At 35.4% G+C, this 20,405-nt stretch overlaps 1 protein-coding gene across 1 annotated transcript; it reads right to left on the minus strand.

Annotated features, from left to right (window-relative positions):
• Nucleotides 1–3,400: 3,400 nt before the first annotated feature.
• LOC149795064 (uncharacterized) lies at nucleotides 3,401–13,988 on the minus strand. Its single transcript, XM_089963751.1, has 2 exons — nucleotides 13,655–13,988; nucleotides 3,401–3,654 (listed from the first exon to the last, which is right to left on the minus strand). The coding sequence occupies exons 1-2, from the start codon at nucleotides 13,986–13,988 to the stop codon at nucleotides 3,401–3,403; spliced, it is 588 nt and encodes a 195-aa protein (XP_089819877.1).
• Nucleotides 13,989–20,405: the final 6,417 nt, after the last annotated feature.

The following is a 20,405-nucleotide window of genomic DNA, read 5'->3' on the forward strand; positions in this document are numbered from 1 at the left end:
GCTAATAGTGGGAAAAATCCACCAATTTTAACCATGTCCTTGATGGCGCTTGGACTAAGATCAACGTGGACGCCAATATTTGCTGATTTAGCTTTGGTAAAATGTTTATGTTGAGTTTTAGTTAACGCTAATTTGTTTGGTCCACCTTGAATTTGAGCATTTTTTAACGTTAATTTTACCCCGCAGGTTTTTGTTATATTTGATTGAAGTTTTTTTATCTGACCTGGACTCAGAGTTACACTAACGTGATCGTATGACATTTTATAGTTATCAGGTTGATTTAAATTTAGATCACATTTTTTCTACTGGCGCGTCAATGATTCTCATTCGACCGCTAGTACCCTCAAGAAGCATAGTTCTATCGCTAAGTATAACCGCGATTACTTTATGAACAATTCCCACTGTAGTAATTCTGGCTTTAAAATGTATTTCAACGACAGATTGTTTTATTAAATCGAGATGTTCAAATGAAAAATAATATATCGGATATAAAGTCATAAAATCTAACTGTGATATTTGTAATCCAGTATCAATATTTTGATCTCGCCCCATAAAACTTAACAGGCGATGATATGCACGAGCTACTGAATTATTATTAAAATCTATCGATATTTCTTCAGATGGTTCTTGTTGTCCATTTATTCGCAACGATACATTGGTAGCGGCAACTGAATCAAATATCATATGACTACCTTTTTGATGATATCTGTTATTATTTTGAAAAGCAAACAATATATGTCTAGGTGCAGACACACCTTGTTGAGATGCAATACGCCAAGTAAAATCACCATCAATATTGATAGTGATAGTGTCAGTAGTTGTTGTTAGCCACGACATTACTCATTTACCACCTTGATCCATAAAAGAAAGTAATTTTTGTTCTTCAGGTATCGATGGAGTCAATGCTGGCATCCACAGGGTAAATTTAGTTAATATTACTTTACCATTATTAACAACATCAGCAACTTCATCAGCTGGACCTTCTCGCCAGATAGCATTATTGCTACCATTTCGAATAAAAGTAATTGTGTGTTTGGCTCCAAAAATTACCTTTCTGAAATTTCTACAAAAACCAAATATATGTGATAACGGAATTGCACACGAAAATCTTCTGTGACCTGCTGTTAACATAGCTCTGCGTGCAGCAAATCCTAAGTTGTAATCATTATTTATATCCGCAACTATTGGTTCAACAGCGGCGTTGTCGTTACCAGCAGCGACAGTTTTTGGTTGTCTTTTAACAAGCTGTACATGACTAGCAGCATTAGAATTATCCTTGGTAAACATCATACTTGGACCAGCTGATCTAGTAAAATCATCTGAGTATCTAGCTAAACCTATAATTGTCGTAGCAAGATCAACATTATCGGTAATTGATTCAATTTCTCTTCCATCAATCATATATGTGGCGCTCTTAAATAACGCCAAAATACCGTTGTTGACAAATCCTACTTTGAAATTTCCATCATAAGTGGTATTGTCAAGTTTTAAAATTTCACCGGTAACTTCGATAAATGCCTCAGATGGTAAAAAATATCTGGTTGTATCATGAACCTGAATTTCAACACGATTTTCACTATTTGGTGTTACCGCGTCGTACGAATAATACTGACAATCACGCACCGACGTATCTTTACTTATGGGTTCATCCATGTCAAATGCTTCGTTAGATGTCCGCGCAAACATTTTATTATAAAGATTATCTTCTAAAACGAAGACCGCTGCCTGATATAAAACTAGTATTTATTGGTTGATTTGTTAATTTATTTATTTCTTGATTTACTATTTTATTAACTTCTTGATTTGTTAATTTATTTGTTTCTTGATTTGCTAGTTCTACTAATTTTTTATTTGCTGCACCATTTATTATCTTACTAACATCGCTAGGCATTACAGCGGTGCTAGGTAATTTAACCGAAGCAGCGGCGATAGGTTTTTTTTCTGCCTAATAAATTTGATATTCTATCTTTGACCGCACCAAAAGCTTTACCGGCAAAATCACCAACAGTAGAAACAACTTTATCACGAACTACTCCCATTGCTTTCATTGCTAATTGTTTAAAAAAATATCCAGCTTTAGGAGCTATTCTTGTAACAAAACCTTTAAAAACTTCACCGAACCCATTTCCATGAGTAAATTTGTACATGGGCAACCGAGCATTTACCACTCGAACCTGCACAGGTTTACGATGATGCTTGTGAACGATCATTTTATTTAATTAATTCTTTATTTAACAACTAGTCGCTGTGGTCGTCGATGATTTCATCGATGAGATTTCTATAAACGTGAATATCTACGATGCCACCGCGAAATAATCGCTGACAGATATCGGCTGCCTCGTTGGTTATTTCGCGTGAGTTGTTTCCGGCTCGTTTTCCTCCAATAAGAACTTCTAATCGAGATACGTCGTTAACAACACTATCTGGGCAGACGGAATTATGACCGCTACCGTTAGCACCTGGTGATTGTGGCGGTGAATAAAATTCTTCTTTTCTGGTTGCAATTCTTTGTCTTGATATATAATTTCTAAAAATTTTATATTCTGGGTCAGTAAGATCAACCTTAGAATTTTTATGAGCAAAACATAATGCAGGAATCCAGTCAGATTTATTAAAAGTATGCCAATATTTTTTTATTAGATGTTCTCTTCTATCTTCATAACTTGCAGCAATGCGCTCTAATTCATCTTTAGGTCGAGTTTGTTCTTCAGTTTGTTTTAACCCAGGAAGAATACCACGTTTTCTTACCTCTTGATCTTTAACATCTCCAAGTAGGATTTTTTCGGTGGTTTCAGTGACTGGTTTAAATACCTCCGTCGATAGTTCTCTAAATCCACGTTTTGCATCATCATATGCGCGTATTTTTCTTTTAACAGACTCTCTAACAGGAAGATACTGTTTTATTGCTTCTAATCTTTCTCGTGCTAATCTAGCAGAATGTGGTTCTCCGACACTCATGAGTATTTATATACAAATAATTTCAATTTATAATAATAAAAAAATTACTGGTTGGTCTCGACCAAATATTTTAAAAAAATAAAATTTACCTCATGCATGTCTTTCATACACACCTATGTGTGTGTGGGTCTGTTCGATCAAAAATAACACCCCGTAGCAGCCTTTGGAATTGAAATTAAAAGTTTCTACAAAAAATTATTTCGTAGGAGCTTTTAAATTTGGAAATAACCTTGGTCTGTTCACCCTCCCTGCTGCTACAGAGCTCAAGTAAACACTACATGTAGAAAAGAAAGGGGGGGTGAGTAACATTAAATTTCAGTGTAAATAAGTCCGAAATTAGCCAAATCGTATATTAAAGAACTACTTCAAGTAAATTACACACTAAATTTCCATCCACCATCACATGCATAACATCCGGTTGCAGTAAATCAGAACCAACTATTCAGAAATTGTTATAATATTGTCCAAGAGTAGTGAGAGTGGAACTGTCCTGATGCAGAAGGCTGGTACAGGAGTAAATCCAACCATCTGATTTCCAGCGATGCACGAACCACGAGTAGTGGGAAACGAAATGTGAGGCCTCCAGGCGGGGTAGGATTTTATTCATGTAGTGAAGCTGTGTATCCTCAGAGTGGGTCTGGGGACAAGAAAACTCCGTCAGCCATATTGGCTTTTGGAAACGGTCCCATAATCCTCCTTAGGGGGCAGGGGCCAGTTTTTATGTACAAATTTAATGCCGCAATCAGCGACCTAGTATAAAAAATCATAAAAAAAATCAAATACACAAGTGAGGTCAAAAAGGTCCATATTTTTTTATACCTATATTAAAACAATGCATAAGAATATTATTCACTTGACCAGAGAAGTCAATGGCAGTTCACAGCAGAAGAAATTTATGCACCCCAACCGCTAACTTATACATGCATTTTTCACATCCAAAGGCCATTTTTGACAGCATGTGGTGGTCACAGTGCAAACGCAAGCCCTTTCCCTGGATCTAAATTTTGAAAAACATTGTCTACTAGATAGTTTGATGCAATTCAGAATAGTTGTCATCCAAGCCGTTTTTGAGATACTCTACTTGCCTTGAACCCCCGTGTCTACTGCTATGGGAGGCTAGCTCTTCTTCCTAGCCGACTATTGGTATTTCACTATCAACATACTGCAGAGCAACTATGGAAGTAGACCAGCAAGTTGTTCTTCACCTTTTCTTTTTTGTTTGTTTGTTTGTTTGACTGGCGGCGGAGACCAACGTTATTGTGCACTACTCGTGCTGAAGCCTTCTGCAGATGTATCTGCGGATGATCGGACCGCGCGCGTTTAATTAATAAATTTATTTAGACTAACCTTTGTATCCAGACGGTAAGTATAATCCCTCTTCTAATGATCCACAGCCTTAAATCCTTTAGAACACACACTTTTTTAGTATAAATTCCTGTCAGAACAGAACACATGTGTATTCATCGGCTGTTGACGTCAGATTTGAATTACCCACGCATGCGTGTAAAGCAGCATCACCACAAGGTAAGAGTAACGCGTGAAAACCAGTCTTGCGAGGCATTTATCACTTGAAACTTACTGATGCTTGGGTGGGAGCTGTGTCGTTACGGCATAAATTTAGGAGAGAGACAGATACCGTCGCACATTGGAATCTCTGGCAATGAAACAGCAGACAAAGTTGCGAAAACCAAACTAGGAGATCAAAACTCTATCAAGCTTAACTATAGCTCTACAGAAGCAATAAGCTTCACACAAACATATATAGACCAAACATGGTAAGATTTTTGGAACCCCTCCACAAAAGGTAAAAAGCACCATGAAACCCCAAAAAAACGTAGATAGGAACATACAGCTACCTAAGGGTACCTATTTAGAACAGAAAACCATAAACAGGATAATAACTGGAAAAGCTAAACTAGCAAGCAGTTTTGGAAGGTTTATAGGACCCAAACCAGCAACCATTAACTACTTTAACTGCCACACCACCGAAGATCTACACCACGTATTCAATATATGCCCAAAATATCAACCCGCTCGGAAAATATTTATCAAAAACCAAAAAGAGATTGGATCACCACACACATATCCAGAGTTACTTATGGACTGTAATAAAAATAAACAATCAGCATATAAAAATATAAATCAATTCATAGACTCAGCAGGACTTAGGAATAAAATATAATTAATATCCCCACAAAACCAAAAGACCCAGTAACTAGTTAAATAAATTTAGAAGCCACCACATAAAAACCCATAACATATCATTCAATTTTATAAAAGTATTAATAAATAATTCACTTACGAAGCACCTATAAAAAAAACCAAGGAAACCGCATAATCGGATGACCTAGATGTCCTTAACGATCCGAGTAATCAGCTAGGATTCCGGTCCTAGATGTCCTTAACGAACCGTGTAATCGGCTAGGACTCCGGTCTCTTGCTAAATAAAGTATAAATAACATTCAATCTCTAAAAACAACTTAAAGAGGTAATATCTAAAACTTATTTAAAAAAACATAACTTAGGAAACACACCCTAAACACCTCGACTAGTAATACCATAATAACCTTGAAAATCTCTCTTCATACATGATTTCTACTAAGAACCTCTATAAACAGCATAGAACATCCCCCCCTCCTTTTAGAACATTTTGAAGAAGAAAAAAAATCGAAAAAAAAAAACAAAATAAAAAAAATTGCAAGAAACACCAGGCAAATGCAACAAGAAACCAGCGATGTAAATCAAGCAGGACCGTTCCCGAACTCTCCTTCCCACTAAAGACAGCCAACCATTCAACTGTAGGGACCTTTATGGACCCACAGATTGAGGCCAAACTATGGGGGTTCCTTGAATCCATAAAAGCCTGGGGGAGGTGGCACCATCCCCTTCCCCAGGAACAACTAGCAGGCTGCGGTGCAGTCAGAAAAAAGTGGCACATGCACAATTGTGCGCACGCCACTATAATTAAACATAACAACAACAAAAAGAGAGACAGAGAGAGAGACGTCATGTCAGAAATGTGAGATAGCGTGAATGATAAATAAATTGTAAAAAGACCACAAACTGTATTCAGATGTGAAAATATGCTACACAATAATAATAATAATAATAATAATAATTTATTATTACTAGTGGTAGTATCTTCAATCATATTTAATAACATTTACAATGGTATAAATGGATTTTTAAGACATACATTCATATCTACATAGTAATACTTTACATTACTTATAAGAAGAACATGATTATTATGATGAACATTATTAATAACATTTGCAATGGTATTAATGAATGCATACATACATACATACATACATACATACATACATACATACATACATACATACATACATACATACATACATACATACATACATACATTACTTATAACATGATTAGTATGATGAACTTTATTAATAACATTTACAATAGTATTTATGAATACAAACATACATGCATACATACATATATACGTCTGTTATAATTTTACACCATAACTTATAACATATGGATAATGTTATATTTTAATCAAAAACAATAGTTTCTTCTTCCCTTCTGACCTCTGCATTGACAAGTGTTGCAACAATTTACACAACAATTACATTTGCCGCAAGAGCATATATTACAACTTCCCGCAGAACATTCTTTTAGGCCAGCGGGAAGTTTATCCATTTCGGGAATCCACAATGCCTCAAGAATTTTTCTTCTTAAACAGACTTTACGATTTTTCGCAACCTTTATCATGTTTTCGCCTGTTGTTGTATTCATCATGCTTGTCCTGTTAGGTAGGAGACAAGCATAACCTTTTCTCCCATCTCTGGCACATCTCCCAATCTCTTGCCAATAGCTCAGAATGCTCTGTGGGCATCCCCAAAGAATAACGATATCTGCATCACTGATTTGGATCCCCATTCCGAATGCGAATTACGCTTTCGGGTCTTCGAAATTCCTTGATAAATCTGTCCTGTTTCTCTTTATCCGTGGAGGAATGATACATTTCAGTCAAACGTGTCTTTGCTGAATTTTCGCCTCTGTATACTTGGTCTCCCATTTCTTCAACCAACCAGGACCAAACATTAAATACAGCACTGTATGTTCTGAAATAATAACAATAACAATCCTTTCCATATGAAATATTCCCCCGCACTGCTGTTATCAGACCATGTACATCAGACTCACTTCCCCATCTCCTGCTTTGACTGCAAATATAAACATTCTCCTTCAAATTTTAATCCCTCGCGAAACAAACCGAGCACACACACACACACACACACACACACATTGTCATTGTTGTGTATTTGACTAGAGCCGTGGTATCTCAGTTGTTAGAGGGTCAGACTCGTAATTCAAGGGTAGCTAATTCAATATAGCAGACCAGCACGGGTTGACTGCCTCAGTGTGTCATTGTGAAAGACATTTCGCTCCCTCAGCATGAAATAGTTATTGAGGTTTTTAAAGTGCCGTTAAAGCACACACACACACACACACACACACACAATGGTGACAGAGAGAGCCATGAAATACACAAAGAAAGCAGACAGTTTTTAGGAACAACATATCAAAACTTGCTGAATATATCTTTTTTTGTTCTTTGGGCACCAGACAGATGCCCCCCCCCCCTCCAAAAAAAAATATTTAAAAAGTATTTTATGTTTGTGTGTTTCCCCCTCAGATATGTTGTATGTACTATTTAAACAGAATTTTGGTGTATAATCCGACTCACTTCCCCATCTCCTTATTTTATTTTTCCCTAGTGTTATCTACAGGGTCGTTCGTCCGAGCCTGGTTTTATTCACCTTGCTCGAAGTCCCTTCCCTTGAAAATTTTGTGAACTTTGCTAGAGGTCGCCTAAGTCTCAGTGCTTGCTCTGTGTATTAGTGCTATATTGTGTGTATGGTATATTTTCTGTGTGTTTGAGACAGCAAGTATAAATCAAGTTTTTCCCCAGTTGTCTTATTTCAATTCTTTTGGATTTAGAATCCATTTTATGTTATTTTTAATTTAGAATTTTGGCGATCGGAACGGTGCAATACACTAGGTTATGAAAAAGATCTATTGTTTTATTCGAGTGTTAATCTGTGTCGTTCCTTGCAAAAAGTGCTAGAATTAGAAATAGATAGGCTGTGCTCGATTCAAGATATTATTGTTATTAGTACTAGGAATGCTACAAACTATTTATATTACTATTTGTCGTAATAAAGAATGATTACAAAATGCCTGAAAAGTTTCTCCTGTGTATGACTACTACATGTTGCTCAGGTTTAAAGTTTAAATGTTAGTGTAACAAGTTTATTAAACATCGTACGTTTTATTTGGCTCCACTCAGATCACATAAAGGAGATTATAATCGATGTTAGATGTAGCAAGGATATTCTTATTTAGTTATTTTAATTTTTGTTTTTTCTTTGTACTTATCTTTAGTAGCGTTGGGGTGGGGTTGAGTGGAGGGTGGAGGCGGCGTCAGGCAATGATGCCCAAAACAATCCAGTACGACTTACTTAATTTGGATTATACTCATGTGCGGCCATTCGGCTATGTACGAGTGACCAAGTATTAAAAAGGACATACTGTATACAGGTAATTGTATTTCTTTTCCCGTCGCCCAAAATTAGGTATAAAAGGGTGGAAACAGTTCCTTTGATCTCCTGTCGCTGCACTGCACAACAGGAAACGTTAATCTGTTTAATAGCTGGAGAACACTTCCTTGTAATATACACTCCACCCTTTTATGTATAATTTGGATAGTTGGATAATAGCAACAGATGCTTTCCTTTGTTCTCTACGGTGTAACAATTTTATACTCAAGATTGTATTGTTATATCATTGTCATTCATTTTATTCCCAAGGTAATTAAAAGAAGAGGTATTAAAGAGCACTCGGGTCTGATAAGTCAACGCAGAGAGAGAGAGAGAGAGACAGATCAAAATTGGTGGGAGGTTTGGGCTACCCTCTACTTCAATATAGGAAAACTAATATTGTCTTAAATAGGATAAGAAATATAAATAAAGGGAAAAAATATGCATGGACAGCTTTATACATTTATTTTTACCGATATATGTTAAGTACTCTACCAGAAATCTACAAAAACAACAAACTGACCAAACTCATAGAGCCACCAAGAAATTTGAACCATAAAAAAGATATCATTATGAGATGCAGAAATAATAACAAAATATGGGCGGAAAAGAAAGATGAGATCATATACACAATCATAATACAGGAGTTTCATAAGAAAACTCAATTTGGGGTAGAAATCACAAACCCAATGATACAATGGGAGACAGTGTAGACGAAATTGAGAAATATTTTATATATTAATAATATTATTGATAAGAAACTCTATGATGAAATTATAAACTATATTAGTGATGCAATGATGAGATGCGGGAAAGAAATTTTAATTTAAAGTGGCTACTATAGCAAACATACAATACGGGCTTGTATATATATATATATATATATATATATATATATATATATATATATATATATATATATAAATTATTAACCAAGACAATTAAACACCAATATAAATCGAGGTTGGGGAAGAGCAGAGTATAACTATAACGATTAGAAACATTCAGCCAATCCAAACAAAAACATTAAAGGTTTATAGCAAATACAGAACAGTATACCAACACACACCTATAGCACACATTATACAATAGATCCATGGCAAGGATCACTAGAAATATTACTTTCAAACATGACAAGGAAACCAGCCGAAAGGTGTAATGCCTAAGGAGGGGAGTACTAGCCAAAATAAAACCACTTTAAGTATGTAATTATCAAGAAAAAAAAAAGATCAACTGCAATCAAAAACAAAACAAATTGTCTTCAAATTCTTTTTGAATTTTTATGCAATACTCACAACAACAGGCGATGGGGGAAAAGTTACAGATATAAAATCCTTTAATTTTAGAACAAAGGGGGTTGGCTCAGAGGCCTCTCAGCTTAACATAGCTAGAAGTCCCCGAGACAACCACAGATAAATGAGAGAGAGAGAGAGAGGGTGAGGTGGGGTAAATACCTATCTGGCAAGACTGCGATCGTGATTGTTCTACTTGGGTTGAACAAAAGATACTTAAATATAACTTCTTTCACTTTTGAGGTAGCTGTAGCTGTGAGCGCAATCCAAGGACATTCAGTAAAACTTCTTAGGACTGAAATCTCTCGAAATTCTGGTCTGAAATTTTCACCCCTACAATGATGACAAGTGTTTTTAGCCGCCAAATGATAAGATATGAATTTATATACTATGTGTGTGTGTGTGTGTGTGTGTGAGAGAGAGAGAGAGAGAGAGAGAGAATAGATATACAATTGGTGATATAACGAATACTTACAATAATCGAAGATCGGTCGAAAGAACACTAGCAAAAAACAAAACAAAAAGAAACAATAACAACAGCAACAGCACTCAACACGTACAGCAACAATAAAAAAAAACCGGCTACAAGAGAAGAACTGTTTTGGATCAAACGTTCAGTTATTATTTTCCATAAAATTGATGATACATGATTTATGTTCAGTTTTTAGGGGAAAAAAATCTTTGGGCGTGTTGACTTTTAAGGGTGTCAATAAATTCCAACCCATTGCGTTCATGTGCTCATTCATTACGAGTATCAGCCAGTATGAGACCGTACAATATTTTTAGGTGACGTATAAAATATAATTAATTTTAAATGAAAAAGATAACACATTTCTACAACAGATTAAACATGATGATTGGTCGGTTAAAATTTCTAGCTTTAAATTTCAACCGATTCAAAACACTACATATCATTCTGAAACGAAGTGAGCTTCATCACAAGCAATCAGACATAACTGAGCTCGATATGGCTCATCTAACCATAACGATCTGGACATTACTGCTTCAGGTGATGCAAATATGACCGAGGCCTTTTCCAAACTTTCACCTGCAACATATATTTAAAAAAAAATAATATTTCGTACCTCCTGTTTTGCCACGTTTCCATCATTATTAAAATATTGTTGGATGGATTTCTTTCCTCTGTATACCATTAGCACTGTTCATCTATGGTGAATCGTGCGCATAATCTAAAATGAACTGTGTCTGTGTGTGTGTGTGTGTGCGTGCGTGCGTCTTCTCCACAACGAAATCTATGAACATGGGAGAGAAAGCTTAAGAAAAACAAGCACACAAAATGTAAGCATTTTACTCTTAGAATCGACAGTTAGTCAATCTTTACAAGTTGAGTAACCGTTATAACAAAATTTTTAGAGAACTATGTAGTCATGAACATATTAAGAAACAAATTAGTTAATATTTCAGTCTGATGTGGGCTATGTAATGTCAACTTTTATGAATCCAAATCATCTGGAATTTTCCGCGATTTATAATTCAGACGAATGTTTTGACGCATGTTGCTGGATTGCATCCACTTATTAACTTGGTTTATGTTGTTCAAACGTTAATACCTGTCTCTGATATCTCACCTCCTTTCGACTCGTTTGAGATGCTGGCACATTCAGTCCCATGTTCGCCTAAATCTTGACACTGGTCGGCGATGAGACTTACTAGAGGAGAAATCACTAAGGAAATTTGCTTCTTGGTAGAGTCAATCTGAGTGGAAAAACAAATAAACAATGGACAAGAAGAATGTTACTATCATACTAAAGTATTGTCTCACAAAATGTAGATAACATTTTCAGATTGACGGCAGTTGGAAATTCGAAAATCACAGTCGTAACGTATTGAAGCTGTACGCGTTTCCATGCGTGTGTGCGTTTGAGATAGAGCAGCTTTAATGTTCATTTTTAAAAGAATAGATAAGGTTTGCATTTTGTCTAATGAAATAAAGTTATCAGTTTGGCTTAATTTTGTGTGTGTGTGTGTGTGTGAGAGAGAGAGAGAGAGAGAGAGAGAGAGAGAGACATTACAATGTCCAGAAAAAGTGGCAGAAGACTGTAGCAAACGCTCTTTCCAAATCCAGTAGGTAAAAGTCCGAAGCAAAGATGTTATTAATAAATTTCATCATAATAATCATGTTATAAGTAATGTTAAGTATTAACATGTATGTATGTATGTATGTATGTATGTATTCATAAATACCATTGTAAATGTTATTAATAAAGTTCATCATACTAATCATGTTATAAGTAATGTTAAGTATTAACATGTATGTATGTATACATGCATGCACGTATGTATGTATGTATTCATAAATACCGTTGCAAATGTTATTAATACTGTTCATCATAATATCCTTGTTTTTCTTATAAGTAAAGTATTACTATGTAGATATGTATGCATGTCTTAAAAATCCATTTATACCATTGTAAATGTTATTAAATATGATTGAAGATACTACCACTGGTTATATTATTATTATTATTATTATTATTGTGTAGCATATTTTCACATCTGAATACAGTTTGTGGTCTTTTTACAATTTATTTATCATTCACTCTATCTCACATTTCTGACATGACGTCTCTCTCTCTCTGTCTCTCTCCTAAATTTATGCCGTAACGACACAGCTCCCACCCAAGCATCAGTAAGTTCCCAGTGATAAATGCCTCGCAAGACGGTTTTCACGCGTTACTCTTTCCTTGTGGTGATGCTGCTTTACACGCATGCGTGGGTAATTCAAATCTGACGTCAACAGCCGATGAATACACGTGTTCTGTTCTGACAGGAATTTATACTAAAAAAGTGTGTGTTCTAAAGGATTTAAGGCTGTGGATCATTAGAAGAGGGATTATACTTACCGTCTGGATACAAAGGTTAGTCTAAATAAATTTATTAATTAAACGCGCGCGGTCCGATCATCCGCAGATACGTCTGCAGAAGGCTTCAGCACGAGTAGTGCACAATAACGTTGGTCTCCGCCGCCAGTCAAACAAAAAAAAAAAAAAAAAAAAAAAAAAAGAAGGTGGAGAACATCTTGCTGGTCTACTATGGAAGGTGTACATGACTGACATCAATTTCAGGAACAACACAAGCCCGAAACACCTAGTTCATAAATATATCCATATCTATAAATAGTAAACAATAATAGCTGAAAAAGTCGCACCATAGCCTTAAGTTAAGAAATTTTCCAGGGGCCAATTTACGAAACTGGACCCTGCCACCTTAACACATTAACCCCTGGAGGATTTTGTCATTTTCGCCGTAAAATCGAGTAGGAAACACATTTTGAATGCTATTTTTGAATTGATCCGAAAACACCAAATCCCAGGTGATCTTTCCATAACATACTGCCTAGTTGTGTTAGAAACATCGTTTTTCATTGGCTATTTGGCTCGCGCATGAGCAGAAGGGTAAAAATTGGATTTTTTTTTTTTTTGTTGCTAAACGGAGCCATTATTTTTGTATGGAGACCACTCTTCATTCCAAATGCCCATCTTATCCTATATTTAGCAAAGATTCAACTGTCTGTTTGCAGTTCATACCGGTTTTGCCTTAGATCTGAGACCAAAAAGTCTAAAATCCGGGCATAAAATCGGATTCCGACCACGGACGAATTTTGGGTTAAAAAAATCGGGTCCAAAAATCAGGTGTTTTTTATCTGTATTTTATAGTGCAACTAGATATTCCATATTATTTGGTATCGTTGTAGAGCTACATCTGTCTACCTTTCTATAATACCACCCACTTTAGTGTATCATGCATGACCATGACGCTACATAGCTCGGCAGTAGGCTACTACCTCCAGCCACGTTAACTCGTCGCTAGGGGTTAATGTGTTAAGATAATTAATGAATATATCTGCGTTGCACCAGAAGCCGTGTGTAGCGAGGTAGTCAACACGATATCCCTCACAGTGTTGGAAGAATTGGGCAAACCTATCTTCTCCGTTGGTCATACATTGCTCATGACTTCCACAAAGTGTCGCTGAGGGACTAACCAACAGTTTGCCTGTAAAACGTTGCTCAATTTCTCGCCAGTGCTGTGCTGCCACTTGCGGTGTCATATTGGACTGGTGGTAGAAGTTGGGCTCATTGTAACCAAGAACATACTGGGAATCCGGGTGAATATTCAGATCGGAGCGCCAGCTCCATATCATGGGAACTCGACCGGATTTAAGGTGCCCGCAGTGCAGTTTCTTATCATATATAGTTTTAGTTATTTGGAAATTATTTCCAAATTATTGAGGTTTGTTTGGATTTCAAATAGTTTGATTTAACTTAGAGAAAGTTTGAATTTTGTCGAGAAAACGGTGTAATATATAGTTTTAAAAAGAAACTTATTGTTTTAGATGAGTGATAATTGCGTGTCGTTTTCTCGCTATATCTTAAGTACTTCAGACTGAGAGGCTATATCTGAATAAGGATCCACATTTTTCTTTATTTGCTAATGTTTCTCCTTTTGCAGAATATAGTCTTCTCCTTTATTTATGGAAAGGTTATAAAATTTCCAAAAGTATATTTTTCTTTTTCTTCTTGTTATGGTGTTAGTCCCTACAGGTTATTATGGGTAGGTACTTATTTATTGTGAGTTTATTTTTTTATAACTCCCCTTGATATTTGTTCTATTTGTCCCTTTCCACCGTATGGGTTTTTCTGTTCCTCTTTCGCAGGTCTGTTCACTTCGCGTAGCGCCTACAATGTGATATAGCCCTGCGACGTCTGTGCAACTTACTTCACCAATATGGTGGTTCCCTGTTACCCTTAATCTATGTTATTTAGTGGAGAGAGAGAAAGAAAAAATTCTATTATTATTATTATTATTGAGTTCTATGTTTGAGTTTCATTTTTTTATACTATGAGGAGAGAGTTGGAGGCTGGGCTCCAGCTTGCTTTTGCGTTACTCACCCCTAGCGGGCGGTATTGCCGAAAATCCTCCCCCATCGCTCCCTCCGTATTGAAGCTTCACCTTATATAAAAAGTCCTTTAGACAAAACAGTTTTTAATAGTATTCATTATTTCATAATTTTTATCACCTGGTCACAGGAAACATTTTTGTTATTATATAATCAATTGTTTTTAAAACCACTTTATTTTCATAATCCACATCTATATATAATATATTGTTCCTCTGATATTTCTATTTGTTACCTATTTCCATAATCAGTAGTATCCTATTATTTTTTGTTTTATCCCATTGGGCATTCATATGTAGTTTGGTAAAATTTACTGTTTTGCATAAAGGGCATTTCGGTATTATCCTAATCATACTACGTTTAACAGCTTTTTCGCCTGTAATCCAGGCGTTGTGTAGATATTAAAAAAATATACTTTTTGTTTTTACGGGTTTTATTTTCTCTCAGTTTTATCAAGGTCTTGCCCAGTTACCCCCCCCCCCCCCGTTGTATTATTCTACTCTACATCTTATTCTTTTAGTTACATCTTCTCTGATCCAGTCGTAACTCTTTTTTTCTATCTATTTGCTATAACTCTGTCTTATCCCAATATTTTAAAAGTATATCTTTTATATATCTAAATTTACGTGGCACTTCAATTTTTGTATATTGTTTCTATGTATCTCCGGTCGGCTTCTCATAGTGAAGCAGAACTAGTAGATATACAGTGCCTCCCACACCGTAAGAGGCTCAGGTCGCACTTTTTTGACCTATTTTTTTATATCGGTTAATTTTAGTACTGGGGGCTTGGCTCTACTTTTTGCTCTATATAGAGTCTCTTTTTTATATAATGTATTTTATAGTTCCATATATAGTTTATAATTTCATTATCAAGTTTGTTTATAATTTTGTTATCCATGTCGATATATTTAATTATATAATTGACATTTGAATATAAATATGTTTTGGCCACTTGGCCCACTCTATGATGGATAGTGGCGTTAGGACCCAGAATTTCGCATTTTCTCTTATTTTGTTGACAATATGTTTACAGTCTTCTATAGTTTATTTTTTCCCAAAATACACCCCTTGAGATTTCACCGTGTCTCTTAGTAGGTGAGGAGGGAAACCCGGGTGGTTGCCTCTCGAGTTGCCTATTTTAAAAATTTCAGTCTTGTCGTGGTTTATTTTTGAACCTGATGCTTTACCAAATTTTTCAAAATCTTTTTCTAGGTGTTTATAAGATTTTCCCTCTCTTATAAAGTTCGTACAATCGTCAGCATGTTGGAGCATTTTAAATTCTTCTTTTAAATTTGGTATTTGTATACCTTGTATTCCTGGGTTGTTTCTTATCTCATGACTTAGAGGCAACGATACGAGCCCCTGTGTTTTGAACTGTTTCTGGTCGGACATTGTACGAAGCTCTGATGAGGACTTGAGATGGGAATGGCAGCATATTTTTCTGCAGTTATTTACATAGGTATTTGACAAATTGCTGAAACTTGATTATCTATAAATGTGTGTAAGAGAATGCTACTCATTTCCATCAACATGTCAAGATCGGCTATAGCGTAGTTATTCACATTTGTTCAATTGTAAACAGGAAACCTCGAGCAAAAGGTAGTTTCAGCCTCGTTTAAGAGTATAGTGTTGCGACTCTATCTTCTTAAACTATTTGACTGAAAGAAGCGCAACCAACAAGTTTAGTAAAATTCAACATACAATTTATTTTCCTTGAATACAAAATGAAAATTTTAGAGGAACGTACGGTATTGTGAATTAAATCCAAAATAATTCTCAATGTCCTATCAGAGGTCGGAAGTAAAGAATGTTCCAAATGAACTCCAGTAGTCTTCATTGTCTTGATGTACCACAATGATATAATCCAGAATGTCCGTGAATGAGATCTCGATAATTCCAAAGTAGTGTTTTAGTCCCAAAAAAGTCAATGAACATTTTGTTATGCATATGAATAGTTTAAAGAAATGATTCTACTCAAATTATAACTGAACACAACCACAAGCTCTGATCATAGGTTCCTAAAGACTGATATTAAAACAGGAATGAATAATTGTTTACCTCGTCTCCTTTATATAAAGACTATCACCTGACCTATGATGCAACAGAATGCCCATGATAGAGGTCATTCCAAATGGAAAATTCTATCAAATTTTTAAACAAGGTCAGATCTTTTCCACACGTTAAATAAACATCATAATAAAGATCAGGTAGACAAAAGAGTTTCCAAGGGAAAAACTAAGGTATTGAACTTAGATCCAGGTGAACATCTTTCAAAACCAGACCAAGTAAACGGTAGGCAAAAATGTTTACCTTCAATCACCGTCAAAGGTAAACCACTCTCTCTCTTTCTCTCCCTTTCTCTCTCTCTCTCTCTCTCTCTCTCTCTCTCTCTCTCTCTCTCTCTCTATATATATATATATATATATATATATATATATATATATATATATATATATATATATAGAGAGAGAGAGAGAGAGAGAGAGAGAGATAGATAGATAGATAGATAGATAGATAAAAATGGTACTATGGAATCAGAAAATGACAGTAGAGTTCTCCTACTTCTGGGATTTCAGGGTAAAATTCTCGCTCATTCTTAGGTAGAAAATTTATAGGTATAAAATCAGTATTTTCGCCATCTGATAAATATTATCTTGCATTTGTTCTGACTTCAATGCTCGCAAAATATAGAAAGTATTTCATGCATATGGAACTGGAATACTTCAATGCTAAAGGAGTTATATTTGTGTCAAGATAGATGTTGACTCAATTTCCATTTTCAGACTGGCCAACGTGGTTTGTCCTTCCAGTAATTTCACAAACTGTACTCTTGACTAATCCTTTATTTTTTTACATGATAGTCCCGGTTCTGCCTGGTGTGACGTCGTGCACTCCTGTGAAGTCAACTGTGTTCAAATATTGGAAATTTATCGTGCCGCTTGACTACATGGCACAAGTATTTATAGGTTACTGCATTTGTATGGGAAACTATGAACGAGTTTTCGGAAGGATGTACTGAATGACCTTGGGAGTGCAGTATATCCATCCGTCAAAACGAATTTATATTTTCCCCATACAAATGCAGTAACCTTTTTATCATATGCTCATTTTCTTATCCTACCTAAGGCTTAATTACATAAACAAAAATACACAAGAAATAAAGTAACTTAATTTATGGTGTATTCCAAACTAACTACACAAGCGCAGATTCTTTAGTACACAACAACAACATTATTACTGTGCACATAACTTGGCCCAGATAAATTTTTAACTTAGTCGCGCACTACACATCACTTTCGAAAGATAATGACGTTTTGGTCTACTTAAAATTGAAATTTAGAGTCATATTGTGAATGAATGTGTATTGCAACAACTTTTCCATTTAATCTGGAATGAATTGATTTTGATATTTTTGTCGATTCTGCTACATTTTGTGATAATGACTGGATTTATCTGTGTCAGTTCTACATGAAGTACATCTGACTTCAGCAGAGAGGGAACAGCGTTTTGACGTCTGCAAGTGTTTCTGTTCTGTCATTGAATGTTTGGAATCATAATGTGGGGAAAATATGAAGTATTTCAATTGTAATTATCAAAATGACGCTAATGAATATAATGTTTAGTTCATTTTGAATTCAGTAAGGAGGATGTAATTGCACTTGAAATGTAGTCGAAATTACAGTACAATTTCGAAATGTGTAATCAAGCTTTTGAACCCATGACATGGCTCATGTAATTCGGATTTGCAGAACTAAGAAAGTACATTTTGAGGAAATTCAGGATGAAAAACTGTAAGCATATGTTTTGCTATTCTTATTGCCATCTAAAGAAGACACGTTTATGCCTTGTCACTTGCATGTTATTTGTAGGGACTACGCAATGTTTTGACCTGTCTGACATCTATCGCTAGCCTAAATCCGAAACACTATCCAAAAAGTTAACGTGGGATATTTCAAAGCAGCTGGTATGTGGCAGTCCACGAAACATCTACTATGGTTCATTCAGAAAAAAATGTAATCAACCAAAACGTAAAGCGTTTACCACATAAGTGTACATCATTGTTTACAAAGTAGTTCCTAATATATTATTGGGCGCACGTGTCGTGCACGTGAGTGCAATATGAAGGTGTGCAATATCGTAAAATATTGCACGATTCTGACAATGGAAATGAGCATATAATAATTATAGGTTACTGAATTTGTATGGGAAAATATGAACGAGTTTTTTTTCGGATGGATTACTGCACGACCATGCAATTATCCAAAAGACGCTATGGAATTTAATGTTTATTTCACTTTTAATGTGCAGTAAGGAGAATGTAATTGCACTTGGAATATAGGCGAATTACAGCACATAACTATGCCCAGATAAATTTGAACTTAGTCGCGCGCTAAACATAACTTTTGAAAGAAAATGGCGTTCTGGTCTACTTAAAATTGAAATTTGGAGTCATATTCTGAATGAATGCGCAATGCAACAACTTTTACATTTGATCTGGAAAGACTAGATTTTGGTATTGTTTGTGATTCTACGAAATTTCGTGATTATGGACTGGATTCATCTGTGCAAATTGTACATGAAATGTATCGGATTGAAGCAGTGAGGGACAAGCGTGCTGACATCTTCAAGTGTGTTTGTTTTATCATTGACTATTTAAAATCATAATGTGGGAAAAATATGAAGTCTTTCAATTGCAATTATCAAAAAGACGCTGTGGAATTTAATATTTATTTCACTTTTAATGTGCAGTAAGGAGGATGTAATTGCATTTGGAATATAGTCGCAATTACAATACAGTTTCGAAATGTTTAATCAAGCTTGAGAAATCATAACATGGCTCATGTAATTCGGATATGAAAAACTAAGAAAGTACATTTTGAGGAAATTCAGGATGTAAACCTGTAAGTATATTTTTGCCATTCTTATTACCAGCTAAAGAAAACAGTTTATGCCTTGTAACTTGCATGTTATTTGTATGTACCCAACAATCGCCAAAATCCGAAACATTGTATCAAAAAGGTTCACGCGGAATGTAGCAAAGCAGCTGGTATGTGGCAGTCTACGAAACATCTGCTTTAGTTCATTCAGAACAAATTTAATCAACCAAAACGTAAAGCGTCTGCTACACGAGTGCACACGATTTGTTTACAAAGTAGTTCCTATTATTATATGCTCATTTTTCCCCCCGTTAACTTTACATTGTCAGAATCGTGCAATATTACCCGATACTGTTTCGGATTTAGGCTAGCTACAGTATACAACAGACGCAAGAAAGGGTCCTTACAAATAACACACAAGTGACAAGTCATATACTGTCTTCTCTAGCTGGTGATAAGAATGGCAAAAAAAATATACTTACAGTTTTACATCCTGAACATCCTCAAAATGTACTTTCTTAGTTCTGCACATCCGAATTACATGAGCCATGTCATAGGTTCTCAATCTTGATTACACATTTCGAAATTGTAATGTAATTTCGATGATAAGTGCAATTACATCCTCCTTACTGCACTCAAAATGAAATAAGCTTTAAATTCCATAGCATCTTTTTGATAATTGCAATTCAAAGACTTCATATTTTTCCCGCATTATGATTTCAAACATTCAATGACAGAAACAGAAACACATTTGCAGATGTCAACACTTCACAAACTATTATCA

This window comes from Sinohyriopsis cumingii, chromosome 7, assembly GCF_028554795.1.
Source record: "Sinohyriopsis cumingii isolate HCF-2022 chromosome 7, ASM2855479v2, whole genome shotgun sequence".
Classification (NCBI taxonomy): domain Eukaryota; kingdom Metazoa; phylum Mollusca; class Bivalvia; order Unionida; family Unionidae; genus Sinohyriopsis; species Sinohyriopsis cumingii.

What these genes read in the sequence shown, in the direction of transcription:
- LOC149795064 (XM_089963751.1), bottom strand. Translation starts at nt 13,988, where the DNA reads ATGATATGGAGCTGGCGCTCCGATCTGAATATTCACCCGGATTCCCAG. An exon ending in TCTTAACACATTAACCCCTA is followed by an intron (nt 3,655 to 13,654) that starts GCGACGAGTTAA and finishes CTGCCCCCTAAG; the next exon opens with GAGGATTATGGGACCGTTTC.